The sequence below is a fragment of the Eurytemora carolleeae genome, unplaced genomic scaffold, assembly GCF_000591075.1.
Source record: "Eurytemora carolleeae unplaced genomic scaffold, Eaff_2.0 scaffold279, whole genome shotgun sequence".
Lineage (NCBI taxonomy): Eukaryota > Metazoa > Arthropoda > Copepoda > Calanoida > Temoridae > Eurytemora > Eurytemora carolleeae.
Genome location: NW_019396265.1, coordinates 27,488 through 52,144, shown reverse-complemented (window position 1 = coordinate 52,144; position 24,657 = coordinate 27,488). Strand labels below are relative to the sequence as shown.

The window sequence follows — 24,657 nt, the reverse complement described above, 5'->3', positions numbered from 1 at the left end:
ATACGCTACTGCAATTAACTTTCCTTGCATTATAACCTTGATTAAAAGATAATGGCCTACTCATACAGTACAAATATCAAATATGCAGTACGCTTTCGGAGTACAAGTGTATAGAGAGGCATCTTACATTTTACTCAGTTTTCTCAGAATTGTTTATTAACGATGAAATATTGCTCTGTAAAAGACTGCAATAGTACTTCTTCCTGCGAAAATGAAATCCTGCAGTCTGCACACGATAAAAGAGCAGAAGACTGCAATAGTCAAATGGAAAACAAATTCTCCTAGCCGGATATGCAATCGGCATTTTTAGATAAAAATGCTATAGAAGTCCCTAAGGTAAAAAGTAATGGAACAATGCTGAATTATGATAATTTCCTTCATTGTTTCTTTAGCATATTCCGCAAGTCACTTTCCAAAGAAATCACGATCTACCAAGAATGTAATGCAAGGAAAGTCAATTGCGGTCGTGTATACTCTGCGTACATATTGAAACCAGTTCTCTTTGGGCGGAATTTGTAAACAATAATTGATGCATCAGTGTTCGTTTAGTATCCGAGGAGGTTAAAAGCATTAAATTTTGATAATTTTGATAATTCACATAATAATTTCCTGTGACCAGAATATTTCATTGATTTTTTAAGTGAATGATGGATCCCATGTCAGGATTCGACATCCGTCTTGTGTTTACATTAGCGCCCAGAGACAGTACACTTCAGTACTAAAGATGTGTACACTTCTGAAATGACTTTCCTTGCCTTACATCCTTGCGATCTACTTTCTAATCTACTTTCAAAGAGAAAATTATCTTGTGCCTTTGTAATCAAACAGAGCTTTAAGAGTACCATTGTGAACCGTACATCCCGATCTATTTAACGGAAAAGTTGAAATCATGTCAACAGTTTTCTTAAGTTTTTTTTCTAATTGAAAACTTATTTCTGCTAAATGAAAATAAATATTTTTAGAAATCAACCCGAGTACTGTAAGTGGAGTACATGGCCTATAAAATTAGTGAGGGATTAGCGTACATCATCACTCTATATAGTATAACCGCGTTGATCATATTCAGAGATACATATCCTTTTCGCAAGATCATTGCGCCCTAAGAATTTAGTAATTTGTAACAGAAAATGTGCCTTGGGCATTTTTGCCAAGATCTGTCATATAACATTTACAAATACATAATCGTTAGCAGCATTTACAGTTAAAAGAAAAAACGAGGCCGACATTCATTATGTTTTTTTTGGTTATCCCTTTACGTAACTCCGGGATACATGCTATATATATAAATGATCATGGTAAATGGTGATATAATATAATATAAAATACACATATTTTATTAAGATTTCTAATAATTATTTTTCATCATCCAAATCTTTTGTTCAACTCTTCTCAAATCATATGAGTTGTACTTCTGATCTAGGTTTAGTTTTCTACTGATGCCATGTAGATGAACTCCTCGTAGTTTATCAATCCATCCTTATCTACATCGGCCTGAAACCAGAGCTCGGAATCAATTAATTGCGTAAAATAGTTGAACCAGGTACAGATAGATTAAGTACTAAGTTTTGCACTAAAAAGTATTTTTACTAGCCATACATAGTACAACTACGTTTCGCTACTTATTAAATTCGATCTCTGGAGAAATAAAGTTCAAGAAAGTAATCAAACAGTTATTTTTTAATAAAGTAATTTTCGAAACGATTTTGCTGCCATTAAATTTTGTTTTCTAAATTCACTTTTACCTCTGTTAATAACTCTTCTATTTCCTCCTCCGTTAACTTTACTCCGATATTCTAAACAGAAATTTACTTCAAGGGACTGGAGACGTTATTTCAAATGACCTTCCCACTGTAAACTCTGGTTCATAGCAAGTACCGGGCCAACTTTTAAGCAGCTAGAGCGAGCTGCAACAGTACACTACTACACGTACAGAGCGTCCCATATCATATTAGATTATCTCCAATCTTTAACACCTAAATACGCACATTATACTAAAAAAATCTAGCATTTTCTGCAAAAAAAAATTCTATTAGCCTTATTAAATTTTTCAAAATGATTCATTCTTCTTAAATTTTCTGATTTGTCCCCCAAATCGTAATTTAGACCCATTGACGCGGTCTAATTTGATGTGGGACACCCATACATACATATTATACAAGGCAGAACCTTTAAAACTTTGTGTAACCTTTAACCCTTTGTGTAACCTTTAACCCTTTGTGTAACCTGTAAACATTTGTGTAACCTTTAAACCTTTGTGTAACCTGTAAACCTTTGCGTAACCTGTAAACCTTTGTGTAACCTTTAAACCTTTGTGTAACCTTCAATCCTTTGTGTAACCTTTAATCCTTTGTGTAACTTTTAAACATTCTTGTAACCTTTAACCCTTTGTGTGTAACCTTTAAACTTGTGTGTAACCTTTAACTCTTTGTGTAACCTTTAAACCTTTGTGTAACCTTCAATCCTTTGTGTAACCTTTAATCTTTTGTGTAACTTTTAAACCTTCTTGTAACCTTTAACCCTTTGTGTAACCTTTAAACTTGTGAGTAACCTTTAAACCTTTGTGTAACCTTTAACTCTTTGTGTAACCTTTAACTCTTTGTGTAACCTTTAAACCTTTGTGTAACCTTTAAACCTTCGTGTAACCTTTAAATTGTGAATCCTTGAACTGACAAAGGTTTAAAGGGCGCCGTCGTAATTTGGACATACCAATCTATTAATACATAAATACATTAATACATAATTTTTGGGGAAAATAAATAATTCCCGATGGTATATTTTTAAACAGTTTATCGAGAAACCAATGTGGAGAGATATTTGAGATATGAAAACAATACTTTTGACATATTAAAGGTATAAATGGTACTTATGAATCATTTTTGGTGACCTTAACTAAATGAAAAATATTACAAAATTTATCATATGAGCATAGCAAATGGCTAATTAAATAAACTATAAAATATTATAGGATATACTATATGATTATATGCGATAAAATAGCAAACAGCAAATTAATTAAACTGAAAAATATTATACAATATATTATGTAATATTGTAAATGCTCTAATATAGAAAATCAACTACAATTCAGCGTATTCATTTGTAATAGAACTTAAAGTATGTTATTAAAGAATCAAATATTCTAAAATGCTAAAATCTGGAGCATCATCTCTCCTCCTACCTGGAATATATGCATTAGCTCGGTCCTTGTAACGAACCCTACCCCATGCCTGTCGAAACATCTAAACGCGATCTCTATCTCGGACTCGCAGTTCCTGCATAAACCATAGTATATACAGGTTTAACATGATATAGTTTCATTAGTTCTAGAACATTGAAGTAACACTGACATCTAGATTCTAGACAACTATAAATTTAAGACACCATCGACTTCAAAGCATCGCAACGGTTTGGGCTCTGTTTTTACCTCACTGCAAGTCACTTATACTTTATGCAGGACTTGTTTCTAGCTGAAGTTTAAGAGGAGCAATTAGCATGATACTGCTAGACTTTGAGTGAGAGCGTGCACATCTTGGCTCGCATCGGTAAGTTTTCACAAACAAATTAAATGGAGTTTAGGATGAATCGGATCTGAGCTGTTTTTTCTATCTCTGGTGTTTATTAAGGGGAATAATCCGATCCGTGGCTAGTGGCTACCCAGTAGGATAATACAAGAATAAGCCGGCAGAAAGAGACCTGTTTTAGTCCGTAGAGGTTGTTAAATAAAAAATCTCTTGCGCGGAGAAAATTCTAGATGTTTTTATTCTTGAATTATGTTAAACTAGCTGAAGGGCCCGGCGTTGCCCGTGGCCAAAAAAAATGTTGAAAAAAAAATTGGAAAAAAAATTCGATTTTTTTTAGCCTTTATAACTCCCCTCGGCCACCCATGAGTGTCCACAACAAATTTCAGCCCAATCGGTCCAGCCGTGTGGCCTGCTATAGGAAACATATTATACATATACGAATGTCTTGTTTTATTATATAGATGAACATAACATAACATTTCATTTAATTAGAAAATGAGTGGAGTTTAAGACACTTCAAGGTAAACAATGTAAAAAACTATATCATATCTTTTACTATCCGTGCAATCTGTACTAACTACTTAGCCATGTTTTGAAATAGTTTTTAGTTTTTCCTACTAGTTTTCCTACTAGTTTTCCTACTAGTTTTCCAATTTCCAATTTGTGACGAAATATGAAACCTTTCTAATTAAATTTCTTCATTAATTTTCCTCTTTATCTCAACATTAATCTTCTCAAGTGCAGCAGCGAGGTAATATACTTCACACTCACAGGGTTCACCTGAAAACATGCAAGATCTAACGTTATAAAAGTAAAATGAGTTGGTGAGGTAAAACCAAAGCCCAAGGTGCTGCGACACTTCAAAAACGACGAGGTCTTAAAATCTTATACATAATAGCTTTTATATATTTTTGAAACACTCTGAATCTCTTCTAATATTATAGTCTGAAGTACAGACTATGAGACTATGTATTTTCTGTCAAAAAAGGAATCTCCTATTTTAAAATGCATAATATCCCAACTTTTAAAAAAAAAATGTTCTGAGTATCATCAATACTTTCCTGGAAAACAATGCTAGCAAGTTTCTAGAAACCAGTTTTTTAGGATTCTTAAAAAATTGAGTCTTTGCCACAAACTGAAATTTTCTTATTCCTATATCTTTGCAATCTAAGGGTATTTGATATTTCAAACATATGTTATTGGATCATAGATAGTTTGAAATAGTTTACGACATTGAACGACATTGAATTGCAGAGATATAGAAAATCAGAGTTTGTGGAAAAGACTCAATTCGTTAATACATTGAACTGTCGAATATGATGACACAAGCTGAAGTCAAATAATTTGATCGTGTAATCATTTTTAAAACGAGTTAAAAGTCCAACTATTTTTAAATAAAAGGAAACTATTTAAAGAATTCACGAAAGAAACAGAGTTTTTGTCACCAGCTCAAAATTTCCCACTCCCATAGCCTTGGCAACCTGATGGTGTAAACCTTTATATTTCAAACTTGATTATTTGATTTAAAAGAATTCATAGTTTGAAATATTAAAGGTCCACGACATTGTGTTGCAAAGACATAGCGATTAGAAAATTTGAGTTCGCGGCAAAAATTCAAATCTTTTACAAGAAACGCGTTTTTTTTTGGGGGGGGGGGCAAAAGCGCATCTTTTGGCCCAATCAATTCATGTTATATTTATTTATCCATTTATTAACCTTTTTAAATATTTCACATTACAGGGAGTCCCAATGAGGATAAAGATAAAATAGGATAAAGGTACTGTAGATGTAATTTAAGGTGAAACTTCCTTTAAAGGATAAAGGGACTGTAGATGTAATTTAAGGTGAAACTTCCTTTAAAGGATAAAGGGACTGTAGATGTAATTTAAGGTGAAACTTCCTTTAAAGGATAAAGGTACTGTAGATGTAATTTTAGATGAAACTTCCTTTAAACTGTAGATGTAATTTTAGATGAAACTTCCTTTAAAGGATAAAGGGACTGTAGATGTAATATTAGATGAAACTTCCTTTAAAGGATAAAGGGACTGTAGATGTAATTTTAGATGAAACTTCCTTTACAAGAGGGACATAAAATTCATTAGCAAGCTGAAACTTTTCAATTAAGTATTTAATTCATTACTGTCCCTTTAAATATTTAATTCATTAGCTAAGAATAATATTTTAAAATCTATCAGCTGAGACTAAGCATGGGTAATCTCGATCACTCTTGTATGCGGAGTCCATTAGCGCCTGATCCAATCTGAGTTTAGTCATGTGTTTGTTGTCTATTCTAATGCAATAGACAATGCATGGCGGTAACATCTATCTTTCTATCTATCTCATCATCCAAGTAGAGATATATGGAAATATTTACTTCTACTGAAACAATAGTGCGATATTGAATTAAAAAATGGTATCAACTAAAACTTTTCCCGCGTAGAAGATGGCTTTACTGAATTGAATTCATTTTAAAGACTTTTTCTACTTTTTCTATATATAGCCTGGAAATTCATCATCATTATACATATCAATTTTCTCTTCTAATATAGTATTCCATTAATATATTTATATAAGATCTCATAGCCGTTCAGTCTATTCCTTACTTTTTATTTATATTTGGATAAAAGGGATCAGATTTGTTCTTATTACTTGGCAGAATCATTAAGATTGGTTCTTTAACAGGGTTCATGACACAAGTTCATGATACTATGAGAGACGAATAAATAAATAAATAAATAAACAGAGTTTATTATGATAAAAAACTGAGGATTAACATTCATAAAAAATATGAATTATACATTTTAAATTTGTCATATTGGTAAAAGCATATATATGTTTATCTATTAATATTATCTATTACTATTCAGTAATCTCTGGATATAAGGTATACATGATCTCCTAAACCTCTCTGTCCTGGCTTGAACAACTGTAAACAGATTCTGTCCTCTAAGGTTATAGTTGTGGAGAGATATATTTCTCGGAAACAGGGACCTGTGGTTTACGCTTAAAAGACATTTTTTCCCAAACGAGAGACTGAGTTTTTCTCGACGAACTTCTCCTCTATATTCTCGACCAAGGCAGGTTTTCTGCACTCGTTCGAGTGCACAGGTCTGGTTGACCGTCAGTTTGGAGTGCCAGACCACACAGGCATACTCCAGCAGGCAGCGTATAAACGATATATAGGTTTTGAGTAGATCCTGAGTAGACATACCAACATATTCTAATTTGCAGAGCAAGGATATTCGAGAATATACCTTTTTGCACAGGTTTGGAGTATTTAGTTCCCAATCTAAATCTTCACTTATCCTAGAAGTTTGGTTGCAGACACCTTTTCCAAAATATTACTTTCTAGGTTCAGCCTCGTACAGAGTGAACCATATCTCCGGGTAAATATCATGTAGTTGGATTTAGCAGCGTTAAGCATAATTTTATTGCTCCTTGTCCACTCAAAGATGATATTAATGTGATTCTGCGTGAGTAGATTAGAAAATAATGAATATTATGTTGGTCGGTTCCTATATCCGATGGTACATGGAGCTTACAGTTGTAGGATGAGATATTTCCAGAACAGGGAGAGAGAGATAAGAGTTCTAAGATTGTGAGATCATCCACATATTTAAATCTTAAGTCTGGTTGCACACAATTAGCATTATCATTGCACTGGACCAGGTATTCAAGGACTCCCAACAGGGTTCCTTAGGTACCTCCTCCAGGCATGTGGTAGGTAAAAGAAGTAGTTCCATTGAGAGACGACTGTACGGAATTTTTAGAGCCTTATTTCTTACATTTATTGATTTTCTGTAGCTGCATATTTTCTATCTTTGTAATAGATAGTTTGAAAAGCAAGTACAGAAAAGTCCATATTTAATCTTGAGATCGTCGTACTTTAAGAGTTTTAATTTTTCCTTCTTCATCTTTAGTGGGTAACCCTGTAAATATTATCCGTATATTGTCCTCTTCATTGTATCAATCACATCAATGTCACTTTGTAAGTTGTAACTATACACTTTGTTAGGTGATTATTGAAAAATGTCTTGACCAAATAAATTTGGAATTCTTTCTCAACATTTTATTTAGTTCCAATGTACTTTATCATTAATAAGGATAACGTTTCTAAGTTTGATTATAAGAATTAACATTTATCATCATTATATCAGTTTTTAATAAAACGTACTTAATGAAGAGTATCTGACCTTTTATCCAAAATTTTGGACATCATATCCAGGAAATCAGGGAGTTTGAGATATCCTAGACAAGATCCATCCACCTCCATTACTAGATCCTAGAATGTACAAGATCCATCCACCTCCATTACTAGATCCGAGAATATACAATATTTATCCACCTCCATTACTAGATCCTAGAATATACAAGATCCATCCACCTCCATTACTAGATCCTAGAATATACAATATCTATCCACCACCATTACTAGATCTGAGAATATAAAATATCCATCCACCTCCATTACTAGATCCGAGAATATATAATATCCATCCACCTCCATTACTAGATCCAAGAATATAAAATATCCCTCCACCTCCATTACTAGATCCGAGAATATACAATATCCATCCACCTCCATTACTAGATCCTAGAATATATAATATTCATCCACCTCCATTACTAGATCCGAGAATACATAATATCCATCCACCTCCATTACTAGATCCGAGAATATATATATCCATCCACCTCCATTACTAGATCAGAGAATATAGAATATCCATCCACCTCCATTACTAGATCTGAGAATATATAATATCCATCCACCTCCATTACTAGATCCGAGAATATATAATATCCATCCACCTCCATTACTAGATCCGAGAATATATGATATCCATCCACCTCCATTACTTCATCAGAGAATATATAATATCCATCCACCTCCATTACTAGATCCGAGAATATAAAATATCCATCCACCTCCATTACTAGATCCGAGAATATACAATATCCATCCACCTCCATTACTAGATCCGAGAATATAAAATATCCATCCACCTCCATTACTAGATCCGAGAATATATAATATCCATCCACCTCCATTACTAGATCCAAGAATATAAAATATCCATCCACCTCCATTACTAGATCCAAGAATATACAATATCCATCCACCTCCATTACTAGATCCAAGAAAATACAATATACATCCACCTCCATTACTAGATCTTAGAATATACAATATCCATCCACCTCCATTACTAGATTCGAGAATATATAATATTCATCCACCTTCATAACTAGATCCTAGAATATATAATATCCATCCACCTCCATTACTAGATCCAAGAATATATAATATCCATCCATCTTCATTACTAGATCCGAGAATATATAATATCCATCCACCTCCATTACTAGATCCGAGAATACATAATATCCATCCACCTCCATTACTAGATCCAAGAATATATAATATCCATCCACCTCCATTACTAGATTACTATAATTTAATGAATTTAAGTTACGTCGCTAAACTTCCTACTGCAGGTTCAAATGTGAAGTATCGATTCAAAGGAAGGATTATAATCGGTGATTCAAATTTGAACCGCGTTTGGCAGTTTAAATTCATTAAATTCGGTCCCGGGGAAATGATTTGGCCTAATGTTGCGGATCGACCTCGAACTAATAATTAGAGGTTACTGGTTCACCCCAACAAAAAAAAGAATATTTACCAAACCGTAAATAATTTACTTTCAACCTAAAGTACTTGAAACTCTTGCATTGGGTGTAATTATCACCTGTCCATCAATTAATATGCAGCAAAGAAACTTGAAGATTGGAAAATGCAAATTGAAGTTTTAAAATTTGTCAATATTTAGGTTTTAATTACGGGGGCAGACTTCAAATAAGACGGATACGAAGATACTGTTCGGTTTTATCTTCTCAGTTTAGAGTCACGAATTCATTAGGAGTTCAGTCTGTGCCACAAACTTTGATATTCTAATCCCTTTATCTTTGCAACAAAATGTCACAGGTGTTTCAAACTATAAATTCTGTTAGATCAAATAATCTAAATTTGAAATATCAAAGTTTTACACCAAACCATAAAGTTGCAAAATTTTAGTGATTATAAAATTTGAGATTTTGGCAAAGACTCAATTCCTTTAATCGATCTCGCGAAGATACTTATTAAATATATCCAGCAACATTTCTATTGTGGTATTGAATATATCCAGCAACATTTCTATTGTGGTATTGAATATATCCAGCAATATTTCTATTGTGGTATTGAAAGAATTCCATGTCTCATACTTTATGTATAAATTTGAAAGACAGTTGATAATTCGGACATTTCATTTGACAGGAGCGTGAAGCAGATGAATTCTGACGGAAATACAAAAAGTAAACGCAAAACATAATCAGCCATCTTTTTCATCAAATATACAACACTCTTGAATCATAATCATCCATCTTTTTCATCAAATATACAAAACTCTTGAATTTCAATTTTCAATTTTCGACTTTTGAAGTGTCGCAACCCCTTGGCCTTTTGGTTGACATTACTAACTCGCCTATATTTTTTTCTAGCCAAAGATATATGTATCGTACATTTTCAGACTATAACGCGCTTATTTCTAGCTTTAGCTTGAAAGAAGTAAATTATATTGTCATGACAAAGTGCTACTAGAGAAGGTTCTTTATCTGTATTAGGTATACTAGTCCTACTGGAGAAAGTTCTGTATTATACAAAACCATCTCCAGTAGGACTATAACAAACCTGCAGTTCTTCTTTTGTTGGATTATATCCAAGAGTTCTCATCAGGGGACCAAGTTCTCTAAGATATGAATACAGGTTTATTCAATAATAATGAGACTTTAATAAAATATAATACCTTGTTGGGACTAAGCCAGTTTTACGAGGATCAAAGGAACTAAAACAAACATTTATATAAGCAACAATATATATTTACAAAATTATTTTTAATCTTACAACTGTATTATTTGAAGAAACAAAACTGTTTATGCTGGTGATGGACTCTACAAGCAAGTACGAGAATATTTGTTAATATTTTGAACCAAAGCACAATAAGTTTCATTTAAAGTGAGGAAGTTCTCAAATCTTTACGCTGGCTTTTGCTGAGGTTTTAACAGTGATCCTGAAATCATAAATCGTAATTCATTAAAATCATCAGTTTAAGGTGCAATAAAACCATCCGACGTTTGGAGTTATGCATCCATAACCAAACCTAAACCTCTCGTTGAATCGATAACCAAACCTAAACCTCTCGTTGAATCGATAACCAAACCTAAACCTCTCGTTGAATCGATAACCAAACCTAAACCTCTCGTTGAATCGATAACTAACCTCAATCCATTCCTTAATTATAAACGCTTTTAAATCCTTGATTAACCCTGAACTACCTGAATTCTGAAGTACCTGAATCTTACCTAAATTCTTTACTACATAAATTTTAACTAAATTCTGAACTACCTAAATTTTACCTAAATTTCGAGCTACTCGAATTATCACTACATATGTTAAATTGAATCTAAATCCTACCTGAATTTCTGAACTATCTGAATGCCACCTAAACTTACAAAAATCCTTCTTGAATCCTACCTAAATTTTGAACAACCTGAATCTAAACTAGCTGAATCCTACCTGAATTCTAAACTATATTTGAATTCTTTTTGAATCCTACATGAATTCCGAACCACCTGAATCCCTACTTAAACTTACTAAAATCCTTCATGAATCCTACCTGTATACTAACTGAATCTGAAATCCCTGAATCCTAACTGATTCTAAACTCCCTGAATCCTACATGAACTTCTTGCATTCTAAATGTATCTAAATCCTTTATGAATATTGAGCTCCCTGAATCCCATCTTAATTCTGAACTGCTTGAACCATTCCAGAAATAAAAAAGTAACCAGAATTTTGAATTACTTAAATTCGACCTTATATCTGAATTTCCTGAATCGTACCTGAATTCTACCTTAATTCTGAACTTAACCTGAATACTACTTTACTTCTAAACTATACATGAATCCTACCCTAATTCTGAACTATGCCTAAATCCTACCTTACTTCTGTACTATACCTAAATCCTACCTTAATTCTGAACTATGCATGTATTTGAACTTAATTCTGAACTATACCTGAATCCGACATTAATTCTGAATTATAACTATACCTGAATTTGAACTTAATTCTGAACTATACCTGAATCCAACCTTAATTCTGAACTATACCTAAATCCTTCCTGAATCTGTAGGATTGTCTCTAAGGATAAACTTCTGTTATAATCTCCCATAATGCTGTCTCCGGGTTCAATATTCGACTGATAGGTTCGGATGTTTGCCTAAAGAAATGAATTAATAAACTGATATGGACAGATCTCTAGACTCTATAAAAACTAGGGGGGATATATCGTGTCCTATCAAAGTTTGAACTTTTTGCATTTATCCTCAAAGCTTGAATATTGGAAAAGAATTTAGCACGGATTGAAATCTTTCATTTCAAAGGTTTTTTCTTTCCGCCTTTTCCAACGAAATTAAATTAGAAAAGGTAATACTGCTTTACTAGCAGAAGTACCCGGCGTTGCCAGTGGTATTCTAAAAACTGTCCACTACTCTGCAGAAACGACACAAAAACAAATGTATGTCATGTATACATAATTCGACAATCTGATTTATTATTGATCAGCAAATGCATCACCCAACCAATCTATCTTTTTGAAGTTATTGGTTTTCATTACATTTTAGGCCGTTAAAACAGAATACTTTCCATGCGGTTTTTTGTATTAAGTATGATTAATGAAGCTTAAGAAGTTGTTCGTGTGATGGGTTTTCGACTAGAAACATGCTACCAGAAAATTATAATATAGGGTGTCCCACGAAACATGACAGTTGGTGAATAATTTTCAATGTCGTCTTCCATGATACTGTATTAGTTATTTAAGACTTTTCCAGTTTATTTCGTTAAACAAATCTTTTACCCAAATATATATTTGCTTGAAATCAATTTTACTATGATATCATCATCTTTGGTATCAAACAACTTATCAAATTATAGAAGAAGACATTTTAAACTATTCACCAACTGTCATGTTTCGTGGAACACCCTGTATCTCCATCATTGGCCTAATTAGTATTTTGAAAACAAACCTTAAACATTTCAAGATGGGTTAGATGTTTTTGTCATTATTTTTCCCGTCAATTAGTCTTATAGGATCCTGTTCTTAAACTACTGAATGAATAAACAGTCCATGTTGTGGGTTTTAGACTGGATTGGAATTTCTTGGTTTTCTTGGTTTTTTCCCTTATGTTAATTAAAAAACCCTGTTTTAAATACTATTTTTTCTAGCATGGAAAACGAAAAAAAACTTTATGTTTTGTAGAATTACAATAAAACTCTTATTTTTTTTCCATTTTTGGTATAAAAATAGTTATTTAATACAAAAGAAGAATTCCCGAATTTATTATTAATAATTTAATTTTGGTAATTGGCTCCATGGATTTTCGAAAGTAATTGTGATTACAAATCCAGTTGCTCCCATTAGTTGACTTAGATAAACTATTTAAGTTTGTCTTTTTACCTATTTGCTCATTCTGTATACTAAGTGTATATGTATGTAATATATGTGTATATATGTAATACATTGCTGGAGTAAATTTGAATGTATATATTGTATTTATGTATTTATTCATATTGTATAAATATTTAGGTACGTACGTATATGTATATATGTATGTCAATTGTATTTATTGCACTTCATGTATATTGTTTATGTATGTAAGTAAGATTTATGATTGAAGTTCAAATCTTGAATTACGGAGAATTTGTTGGATAAATATTTCTTGGACGATCCAGAGAAACTATCCGAGAATTGTTTATCCTTGACTCAGAGGCTCAATAGACATAGAGTTTTCAATTAAAAACATTATTCTACAATTTGTAAGTACTTTGATGTATAATCTTTATGTGGTGATTTGTGAGTTTTTTAAACTATCCAAACCAATTAAAAATATAATGAGATTCATACAAATTTCTAAATGAAAACTCTGTAATTTTTCCTCTTCTGTGATTTCTTTAAATCTCAGGGTTTCCTGGTTTACTGGAACCTACAGTTTAATCAGCTAACTCCTTGGACAAACTTCTCTAGATTTCCTTATTTTTATATAATCTCATTTACTTTAATGTGTTGATGAAGATATCCTGGGAGAGATTCAAAAATGATTTTGATTTTTCTTCTTCAACTTTCAAACGTCTTATCTCGTCCCAATATTCCGGATCAGGACGAATGTTTATCAATCCTAGAAGTATCCGATATCTGTTGGGAGTCCTGTATCCTGGAGAAGGACGAGGAATCCTGTCAGGGTGAGTGCTTGAGGTGTAGGATGGATTGTACTGAGAACCAGGAGAAAACTTGTATTCACGAGGAACAGTGTACAACAGAGTTTACCCAAGGAAATTAATTTAAATTCTTTCTAAAAATATAACCTTGATTCAGTTGATTAATCATAAAGATAAATTGCCGAAATCATAAATTAAACTTTCATGAATTAATTAATTAATTTTAGTGTGTTCCACAACTATGGAGAAGGTTTGTAAACCTAAAGAGTCTCTCCAATACTTCAGTCCTGATCATCTTCAAGATTTTGATTTCCTAAAAATATCCGCAATAAAGGAGCGGAATAAGATGAACCCTAAGCTTGAATTAGAAGTAAAGGAACTGACGAACCCTGAGCCTGGATCAGGAGGGAAGGTACGGACGAACCCTAAACCAAGATCAGGAGTAAAGAAACGGACGAATCCTGAGCCTGGATCAGGTTTAAAGGAAACGAGGAACAGAGACCTATTCGGCGTTGGTGTGAACATCGGAGATACAGGTTTAGATTACTCTCCTGTTCTCTGTACTCTAATTGAATGTAGGATGCAGGACGTGGAGAAATGTAAACCACGAGAATGCGAGGAAGAGACAAAATGCAAAAATATGACAAGAACAAACTGCTTTGATAAACCTTGTGAACTCGGGTTTCCTCCGCGCTGTCAACTTGAACAGTTTACAGAGATGGAGATAGTCTGCTCAACCAGTATGGAGCTAGTCAAAGGTAACTGCTCCAAGAGTATGTGTAGAACTGATCTGGTTCAGGAGCTAAGAGAGATACCTAAAGAGAATTGTAAGGAGAAACTTATCTCCAGACCACGAGAAGATATAATTGAGGAGTGCAGAGAAACTGTAGAGATGGTTTGTGAGGAAGAGAAAACACAGGACGCATTAATTGCTCTAGGTTCTAGCATCAGCTACGCTCAGGTAGGAAGCTTGAAAAGGTAAAAAAATTGCTGGTGGCAGTTCTAATTGCATCAGGAAGCATGTAGCCCGAACTTATCAACCTAGAAATAAAAATATGCTTTGGAATTGGTCTTCTTCAGAACCTTTCTGGAAGTTGTCCCATCCGATAATTGTCTATACAAAGCTTTTCTTTTGAGTTTGTACTGTTGCATAATGAAGCTGTATTTAGGTTGAACCTGATCCTGAATGTTCTCCTAAATATCAGGAGTTCTGTCTCGAGGTTCAGGATCCTTGTGATACGTGTCCTGGAGAAGGGTTCTGTGACGGGTGTGAGAACCAGGCTCCGGTTTGTGAGAAGAATCCTGGTTGTGAATACGAAGATCTAGAAGATTGCAAGAATATGGAGGAGACAATCTGCAGTCTTGAACCTGAACCTAGAGAAGATTGTATTCAGGTTGAGGAGTGTAGAGAACAACCTCAATATGTTTGTGTTCAAATCTCAGGTTCAGACTTATAGAAATACGCAAAGTAACACGTTCTATAATAATAATTTAAAAATGTCATGTTTAAGGAGATTTGAAAGAAAAGTGTGAGATAGTGAGTCAGATTAAATGTGGGATTGTTGAGAAATGTACGCAGGTTCCCAACAGGTCTGTATATGTACAATTAGTACAATGCACATAAATGTTTTTATATTTTCATATTAGATCTGAGTTTATTTAATATCTATATCTTTACAACCTTATGGTGCAAACCTTTGATATGTCATTCTTAGATTATTTTATCTAACATGAACTCATAGATTGAAATATTTAAGGTCTACGACGCTGGGTTACAAATATATAGGGAACTAGCCTTAGAGGGCGCTTCGCACCCATCTTCTAAATTAATTGTGAACATGTTCTCTTTGTGTACATCGTAAAACAAAACAAAAATAATTCGCGGATTTTCACAAACAATTTCGCGGATTTTCAAAATTTTCAAAAATTTAATGACGATCGAATTTTGATGGAGACAAATATTAGAAATTTTGATCATTCATAAACCTTCCCTGTGGTCACGTGAGGTCCCACAAAAAATTTGGGCCCGATCGGTTCAGCCGTTTTGACGTTTATTGGATACAAACAGACTGACAAACAAACAAACAAACAGACAGACAAGCCAAATTTATATAGGGAATAGGGAATAGAAAATTATAGTTTGTGGCAAAGAATCAATTTCCCGGAAGAAAGGAAAAACATGTGACCGAAAACGATAAGAATTTTGAAAAGAGTTATGATAAGTTTAGTACAGGTAATAGTGTACAACCCTAAAATTTGGGGATTCACCCCTTGATCTAGACAGGATTATTCACAATAGATGAGACTTCACAGGAATTTACTTAGTCTTTTTTCTTACATTTTTGACTCCCTGATAGTGTAAACTTGTTTCATTATTTGCCAAATCATGAAATATATTGTTAGATAACTACAATTTTAGAGTTTTAGGTCTGCATTCAAGTTCCATCCTTTGTGGGTTACTCTATATACTAAACTTGTTGACTTGACAATAATAAGTTTTATTTAGATTCCCTCAGCAGATTTGTAATCCTGAGATCAGAGTACATTGTGTTGTTAGACGCATAGAACACTGTCCTGGGGTAGGTCTACTTAATCAAGGAGTGAGAAATCTGTTTTATCACGTGACTGAGAGACATGGGTAGAAGTGGCTCAGTTACATTTGCCATAATACTTTTGCCATGAATATATTTGCCATAATTACACTTTCCATAATAAGTATGCCATAAGAAATACTTGCCATAAATTACACTGGCCATAAGTTACACATGTCATAATTATAGTTAGAATTAACATCCATACATTTTTTTATTGAACAACTACAATTATAACTTTTGTGACTACAATTTACAAATCTAAATGAGGGCACCTCATGAGCAGTAATGATAAGTTACTGCTCTATTGTCATTGATTCTTCACCAAGCTCTTTCTACAAGTATTAGTGTTCATATCTCTCCCGGCAGCATTGTTAGAAAACTAAAGTTGGGAATTTTTCATGAGAAAATTTAACGCATTTATAAAAAAATAGTTAGATTTATATCTTTATAAAAGTTAGACAATTATATGACAACAGTAATTATGGAAAGTGTAACTTATGGCAAGTGTTACTTGGCAAAAGTATGTATGGCAAGTGTAATTATGACAAGCGTAATTATGTCAAGTGTAATTATGACAAGTGTAATTATGGAAAATGTATTTATGGCAAATGTTCCTGAGCCATACCAGTCGGTCCTTCATTTGCAAAAGAAAGATATTTAAAGGTCGTCGTATTTTCAACAGTGCTTAGAAATAGCTTTAGAAATATCGGTAGCTGTAACATTTATATCCGGAAATATCTACATATGTTACATTTACGTCCCGAAATATCGATGTATGTTACATTATGTCCGGAAATATCGATATATGTTACATTTTTGTCCGGAAATATTGATAAATGTTACATAAATGTCAGGAAATATTGGTATCTGTTACATTTATATCCGGAAATATCTATATCTGTGACATTTATATCCCGAAATATCGGTATCAGTTACATTTATGTCCCGAAATATCGGTATCTATTACATTTATGTCCGGAAATATCGGTATTTGTTACATTTATGTCCCGAAATATCGGTATTTGTTACATTTATGTACTGAAATATCGGTATATGTTACATTTTTGTCCGGAAATATCATAAATGTTACATTTATGTCCCGAAATATCGGTATATGTTACATTTATGTTCCGAAATATCGGTATCTGTTACATTTATGTCCCGAAATATCGGTATCTGTTACATTTTTATGTTCCGAAATATCGGTATTTATGTTCCTGTTATCCAATATCCAAATTAATTAGATTAAACTGCTTTTAAGGAATTTAAGAGAGAGATCTGCACCTTGGTTCGAAGGTACATCATTATCAATATAAAAATTTTAAAAATCCGCGACCATTATAAAATATTTATCTTTTTTGCTTAAAGTATTTAATTTTTAGAGGATGAACAGTATTTGTTGTATAAATCAAATGGTATCAATCAAAAGCAAGATTCTTAGCAAAAAATAGGCGTAAATATTAATTACACAATTCATATGTTTTTTTTTTATTGGGAACATTTCAGGAGTAGGGAAGGATTGCTCCAACTGTGCCGACAAGTACAGGTTGGGTTAGATTGCTCCGAGAGAGATGGGAAACTCCTAGTGCTGAGTAAAGCTGACATAGGTTCTAGAAGGATACTTGAGTTAAATACTCCAGATCCGGTTCAACTATCCCATCCACATCATCAATATCCTAGACCTAAACAATACTCAGAGGAATATGTTGGTTCATATTCCAACAAGATATATGATAAAAACCTGGTAGAAAACTATGTAACTCCGGCTCCACCACCCTCTTCCGGTAGGTCCGAGTTAAACTCAGACCCCGGAGTACCCGGAGAACTTGGTTATCAGTCCAGGTGTAGACCAGAGATAAGAATCTCTTGCAAGAATGTGACTAAAACGGTTTACCTTGAGGAAACTGAATCTGATTGCTCTGTAACTATGGAGACTGTTACGGTATGTAAGTTCTAAACAATGGATTAAACTTGGAATAATATCTTTTTATAAAGGTTGAAGTGCCGAGAGAGGTTTGCGAGGAGATTTCTAATAATTCGTCCTGTATTGCACCGCTTAGAAATATAGCTCGGAGACACTGTAAAAGTGTTCCCAGACTGGTTGAGAGAGAAGTTTGTAAAACGAGAAATGAATCCTGTAATCAGTCTTGCAGGGAGGAGACTGAGGTGGAGTGTGAGACGATACCTTGCTCCGCAGAAGAAAAATGCTGGACTGAACCTGAGGAAGTGTGTGAGCAGGTTCAGGATGAAACTTGCATAGGAATCCAACCCAGGAGAAACCTGCAACGAAGATCTCCACTAAGTCTTTCGGACGAGAACCCGTCATTTGAAAACACTCGGGACTTTCCGAATATATCTCCATCTTTAGTTCAAGATTACATGAATATCCATACTTCTAAGGAAACTGAGGACACCTTGTGTGAACTTGTTCCTGTTCCCTCCTGTAAAATGGTAGAGAACCAGGTTTGCAACCCTGCTCCAACCTGCATGAAGAACCAGAGAACCAGGTAAAGGAAAGTTGAGTAGTTTGTGGCGAGTAATAAATTTCTTTGTTCCTTATATTTAATTAATAAAGTTTAAATAAAATGTTTGTTTCCAATGTGTTTTTTTTATACAATTTATTAAAATATTAAACATTGACGATGAAAATTTAATTTGCTCCAAAACTTTTTTCTCATCCAAACCCTGAACAGGTGTGAGGAGAAGTCTCAGTTCCTTTGTCAGATCTGTAAAGCTAAAGGAACTAGAGGAGCTAGGGAGGGCTATGCAGGTTGTAAGAATTAATTTTTGTTTTAAATTTAACCACGAAAAGGAAGTCCTGGAGGTCTCATTTTTAGTGAGAAGAAAGGGTTAAACAAATTTAAAATCTTTAGCCAATGACAAATAATTTTTATTTAAACCCATGACTATTTACTAGGGTCCAGTCGAACCAACTCCATGATAAACCAGGAACCTGTGGGGACAAACTCCATGATAAACCAGGAACCTGTGGGGACAAACTCCATGATAAACCAGGAACCTATGGGGACAAACTCCATGATAAACCAGGAACCTGTGGGGACAAACTCCATGATAAACCAGGAACCTGTGGGGACAAACTCCATGATAAACCAGGAACCTGTGGGGACAAACTCCATGATATACCAGGAACCTGTGGGGACAAACTCAATGATATACCAGGAACCTATGTGGACAAACTCCATGATAAACCAGGAATCTATGGGGACAAACTCCATGATAAACCAGGAACCTATGGGGACCAGCTCCATGATAAACCAGGATCCTGTGGGAACCAACTCCAAGATAAACCAGGAACATGTGTGGGCCAACTCTAGGATGAACCAGGAGCCTAATGAAGCCAACTCTAGGATTAACCTAGAACCTATCGGACCAAAATCCATACTAAGACGAAGAAGATATAAGGGTGTAAATCATGTGACACCTGGTCCTGGAAACAGTTCAGATTATTCCAGGTCGGACCTGGGCTTAGATATCTCCAATAGATCTGATACTACTCATAGACCGTTCACTGACTCTTTAAATCCAAACTCTATGAATAGTAAGGTTTTATATTTTATATATATTATATTTACCTTCACGTTTCCTTTAAAATCTCATTTTTTTAAATTTTCCACTTTGGCAACAATAATATTATCTATTTTATAATAATTTATTTTTTCCTCGAAATTATGATTTTTTTTTTAATTTGCTTCACTTTTTAGATCCCATCCGTGGAAGCCAGGGGAGATGGTTCCGTAGTTCAATTATACAAAAAGTAAGAAAACCGAAGTCTATCAGAGGAGACGGAAATATCGGAGATATAAGCAGGACCAGGGAGAGATTTGAAAATGAAAATAGTAAAATGTCCGACCAGGATAAAGATTCAACCTTACAGAGAGAAGATGAGAATAAGGAGAATAATTATACAATGATAAAGGAACAAATGAAAACTAAATGAACTGTTATTCTGTAATAAATATAATGATATGTTCAAAAAATTAGATTTAGTGTTTTATTTTAATAATTCGATGACAGAATCTTTTATTCTCTACCTTTATTTATTTATAAAACCCCTTAATGAATAATCTGAATTAATATACACTTTCTATATTATTTTTTTAAGAACATTTTCTTCACAGATAGTTCGTCATTAAATTACTTAGGGTTTTGGTGTACATAATATCACTCAAGGAACTATATATTTCTTGCGTATTATAAAGAAAACCTCATCTGAGAAAACGAGTTTCCATGAGATGTTTATATATTTGATGTTTTTTTTTCATTATAATTTTGGTCATGATTGGTTGTTTTTATAAGTTATATTTTTGTTGGTAATATTATCAGTGTTATATTTTCCCCGTTCTATATTCATATTTAAAACTGAAGCCCGGAAATTTTATCCGAATCTAATTACAATTTGCAAAAATATAAACTTTGCAAAAAGAGTTTGCGGAACTTCTGAAATCAGCGAAGAAGAACTTGAAGAAGAAAATCCGCCTGACATTGCGTGACATGATTCTAGAAACAAAATAAGTCGTATTTTTTAAAATGGCTTCTCACAAATCATGTGGAAATGTAATTATCATAATTTTGTTTATTTTACTAAATTTGCCATGGCTATAGCATATTTTGTGAAATTTTTCATGGACAAAACATCAAATCCTTATTTGATATTTGAACCTATCTCCTAATTAGTATGAAAATAACCAGGAAGTATAATACGACATATGGTTTCAGAAAAATTAAACAATTGTAAAAGAAAAAATCGATGAAAAATGTTCATAAATCTTCAAAACATCTTGAGAAATGGTAATATCTTGATCATTTTTCAGAACTGTTTAGTTACCATCAAGCCAAACTTGTTGCATTTTTTATAAATAAATCTAAAATGCATGGATGCAATTATAGATGTATAAGGTGCATATTCCACCAGGTGTGAGGAATTATGCTGCATAATGCAGTAGTGCATGACTAGAAGGTGTTTAATGAACAAGTGGGAGAAGTGGGAGTGATCTGTACTTAATACCAAAACGAATCATACTTTTAGCAGTTTCAAACAAGGTTAATGATCAATGTACAGAGCTGAACACTTTGGAACCGTAGATTTAGAGATCTATGCTTGATCTCCTTTTTTATCAATCTTGAGATCAATTCAATCTTTAGTTTATATCCTGAAAAATGTGTAGAATTCAACCAATAGAGGGGCGTCTGCAGAATCCCGAACAGCCAACCCGAAGACGGGAAATTTGAAATTTTACGCGTTAATGAGAGAGCTCTCATTGGTCGGAATCTAGTAGCAATAACTTAAAAGAGAGAAAAAGAGAAGATTAAGCAAGAAATTATAAGTGTCCACATTGGATATTTAGATTAAGCGATCGGGATTAAGGGTATCCAGTATCAAATTCTAAAGTTCCCAGCTCAGAATCAAGAAGACATTAAATTCACAGTTAGTCTTAAATATACGAACTGTGAAGAATTTAATTACTCTTCACAAGCAGGGTGTTTCAAAGAACATGAAAATTAAGAGGCGGTATTGAAATTGTCTTTGATTTTATAAAATGATCTTTATAAATATGTTTGCACAATAAAGAATTCCCAAATTTGATTCTATGGTATTTTTTTAATAGTTTTTGTAACATTAAGAAAAATTTAAAGACCACAACATTTGTAATATCCCCGATATTTTTGAAAGTAAAATTCCACTTTTGGAAATTTCAGATTTAGGGAAATATGGTGGTCATTTATTTTTTAATGTTTAAAGAATTAATTAATGTTGCGTGGATGGAAGACGATTTGAATCTCGTCCCTTATTTCCTATTTTTATGGGATTCCTATACAATAGAGGAACTGAGTTCTTGCCTCAAACCCGGCCATATCTTTGCACACTTTTGGTGTAACCCGTTAATATTTTATACTTAGACTACAGGGTGTCCCAAAAAACATGGGAATTCAGTGACGAATTCGATATCGTCTTTGTTATGAATAAGCATTGTAATTCCTAATTTCAAAAGCCATGATATTATTTTGTCTGCTAGAGTTTATTTTATGAAAAGGGTAAAAGACAGTAAAGATGTGTCTATAATGTCTCCGCAAGATGAATAGTGAAGACGGACAAGTTTACTCTATTTGTATACTGCAATTTTCTTGTTTTACTAAGTACAACCGTATGCAGTCAAAACATAAACAAACAAAATGTGAACATGTTATGCATAGCAGACGAAACTCTTACAGATTACAGCTTTCTCAGTAGGTATCACTATACTAAATCAAACAATTATTTAAAAAGACGATATCGAATTCGTCACTGAATTCTCATGTTTATTGGGACACCCTATATTTAATCTAACAAAATTCCTATTTGAATTTAGTTGCAAAGATATAAAATCAGAGTCTGTGACATTAACTCAGTTCCTTTACAATGGTTAAACCTTTGCAACCAGAAAACGTAGATCATTGAACTATGCATTCTGCTACAGTAAACACTATATAAGCCATACATCGAAAGAATTCATCAAATGTCGTATTCTCTTCACTTTCTGATAATGGAATATTGCAGATATTTAGCTCTTTAATTAATTGATTATATGGAGCTCTTTAAAACTGTTCCCGTATGTTAATGGATATTTATTTAATTTCGCAAATACTAAAATGGTGTAAAACCCATTGAAAAATTGTCAAGACGACATTGGATTAATTCTTTCTATGACTGGCTTATTTAGGGTTTAACTGTGGTTAGCTAAGGAATATGAAGATGGCATGTGAGAGAGATTAAAATAAAGTTAGTAGAAACTAAAGTTGTAGATATGTAACTGTAGTTTAAATATATTAAATCTGAGCATTCTTTCATTTTTGATTTATTGACTTTAAAAAGGTAAAAGCTACTTTTGAAGAAAGAAAAAAACATAATTTAAAAAATACTCCCCCCCCCCCCCCCCCTTACTATTTCCATCCGCCTTCCCAAACCACGGGGGGGTAAGGGGGGGCTCTTCCTTGTTGGAGCGTGTTCCCTAGTGTTGTTAGTTTGACCGTGAAAGAGATCTGTCCGCCAGTATAAACTATACCTTCATAACAACACATTTATTTATCAACCAGTGATTTCATCGCAATCAGGGAACAGATGGTTTAATTTCAAGTTCAGTTTAAACCTTGTTCAATTTAACCATGTAAATAGTTCAAATTACAGGATTTGAATAAAAATCATGAAAATCTTGGCCATCATTCATTCAAGTTAACTTCCATTTAAAAATAGGGCATGTCCGATTCACAATTGTAAACATTTATCTGATCAATAATGGAAAGGATATCGTTGTTTTTCCAGTTAAAGGGAGTGACCGGCTATGTAAGGTAGTTGAACTTAGTATGCAGTGTTGTGGAAAACTTCTTTCGGATTCATTTGAGACATATTACACTTTTAAAGATCGGTAAATCCTGAGTTTGAGTGCAAAGCCGACGTTCAATACTCCTACTTTGGGGGTGGATACGCTTTCAGAATTAGTTTTTTTTTTAAATTATTAATTAACGACGACATAAAATGTAAAAATATTCTACAATAAACTACAGACGTCATGTTTAGGAACATTTTGAGCTAATAAAAATTAATCTTATCATCAAAAATAAGTAATCTTGTTCAATTATTAGTTTCTACATTATTCTGGTTTCTCATTATTCACAAAGATGTTCGCAGATTTTCTATAATTATTATTGAAAAGACGAAATTTAAAGAATTTGAAGAAATCTGCGAATAAATTCAAAGAAAATTAGAAATTCAATATAATAATGAAAACGAAATAATCGATTTTAGCATTGATTTATTGACAAATTTCTTTTGTGAAATATGTTCCTAGCCATCTAGTTAGATTACTGTATAATTTTTACTTTATTTTTCTTTGTCGTCATTTAATAATTAAAAAAAAACTAATTCTGAAAATGTATCCACCCCCAAAGTAGGAGTTTTGAACGTCGAATTTGCTCTCAAACTCAGGATTTACCGATCTTTAAAAAGTGTAATATGTCTCAAATGAATCCGAAAGAAGTTTTCCACAACACTGCATACTCAGTTCAACTACCTTACATAGCCGGTCACTCCCTTTAAAAAGTTTTAACTCTAACAATTTATTTCGTGTTTTCTTAAGCAGAAATCTGCATTCACCTATAGAGTATCTGCAATAATTTTAAATATAAAGTTGAGATATATGCAAAATTTTTGCTCATTACAAGGCAGTTCACCAAT

At 33.2% G+C, this 24,657-nt stretch overlaps 2 protein-coding genes across 3 annotated transcripts; one reads left to right on the top strand and one right to left on the bottom strand.

The window, feature by feature from the left end:
- Window positions 1–1,321: 1,321 nt before the first annotated feature.
- On the bottom strand, window positions 1,322–16,778 carry LOC111699671 (calmodulin-A). Of its 2 annotated transcripts, none has more exons than XM_023470395.1 (8): window positions 16,700–16,778; window positions 11,730–11,839; window positions 10,367–10,405; window positions 10,252–10,309; window positions 7,715–7,803; window positions 3,179–3,272; window positions 1,743–1,793; window positions 1,322–1,491 (listed from the first exon to the last, which is right to left on the bottom strand). In XM_023470395.1, the coding sequence occupies exons 2-8, from the start codon at window positions 11,789–11,791 to the stop codon at window positions 1,423–1,425; spliced, it is 462 nt and encodes a 153-aa protein (XP_023326163.1). In that variant the 5' UTR covers window positions 11,792–11,839; window positions 16,700–16,778; the 3' UTR covers window positions 1,322–1,422. The 2 variants fall into 2 exon arrangements, with proteins under 2 accessions (XP_023326163.1, XP_023326164.1); XM_023470396.1 differs by lacking the exon at window positions 16,700–16,778 and adding an exon at window positions 13,673–13,940.
- LOC111699670 (uncharacterized) lies at window positions 14,067–20,430 on the top strand. The gene is made up of 10 exons (XM_023470394.1): window positions 14,067–14,794; window positions 15,003–15,276; window positions 15,345–15,423; window positions 16,340–16,412; window positions 17,689–17,723; window positions 17,934–18,369; window positions 18,423–18,934; window positions 19,121–19,197; window positions 19,345–19,986; window positions 20,150–20,430. Exons 1-10 carry the CDS (start codon window positions 14,075–14,077, stop codon window positions 20,383–20,385), a joined length of 3,084 nt encoding a protein of 1,027 aa, XP_023326162.1. The 5' UTR covers window positions 14,067–14,074; the 3' UTR covers window positions 20,386–20,430.
- The last annotated feature ends 4,227 nt before the right edge of the window (window positions 20,431–24,657 follow it).

Coding starts and splice junctions, on each gene's coding strand:
- LOC111699671 (XM_023470395.1), bottom strand. CDS start 11,791: ATGGGAGATTATAACAGAAGTTTATCCTTAGAGACAATCCTACAGATT. Junction 3,273..7,714: donor TCCAAAATTTTGGATAAAAG/GTCAGATACTCT, acceptor TGGTTTATGCAG/GAACTGCGAGTCCGAGATAG. Junction 1,794..3,178: donor AGCTAATGCATATATTCCAG/GTAGGAGGAGAG, acceptor ATTTCTGTTTAG/AATATCGGAGTAAAGTTAAC.
- LOC111699670 (XM_023470394.1), top strand. CDS start 14,075: ATGGAGAAGGTTTGTAAACCTAAAGAGTCTCTCCAATACTTCAGTCCT. Junction 14,795..15,002: donor CTAGCATCAGCTACGCTCAG/GTAGGAAGCTTG, acceptor AGCTGTATTTAG/GTTGAACCTGATCCTGAATG. Junction 17,724..17,933: donor ATCTGCACCTTGGTTCGAAG/GTACATCATTAT, acceptor GGAACATTTCAG/GAGTAGGGAAGGATTGCTCC.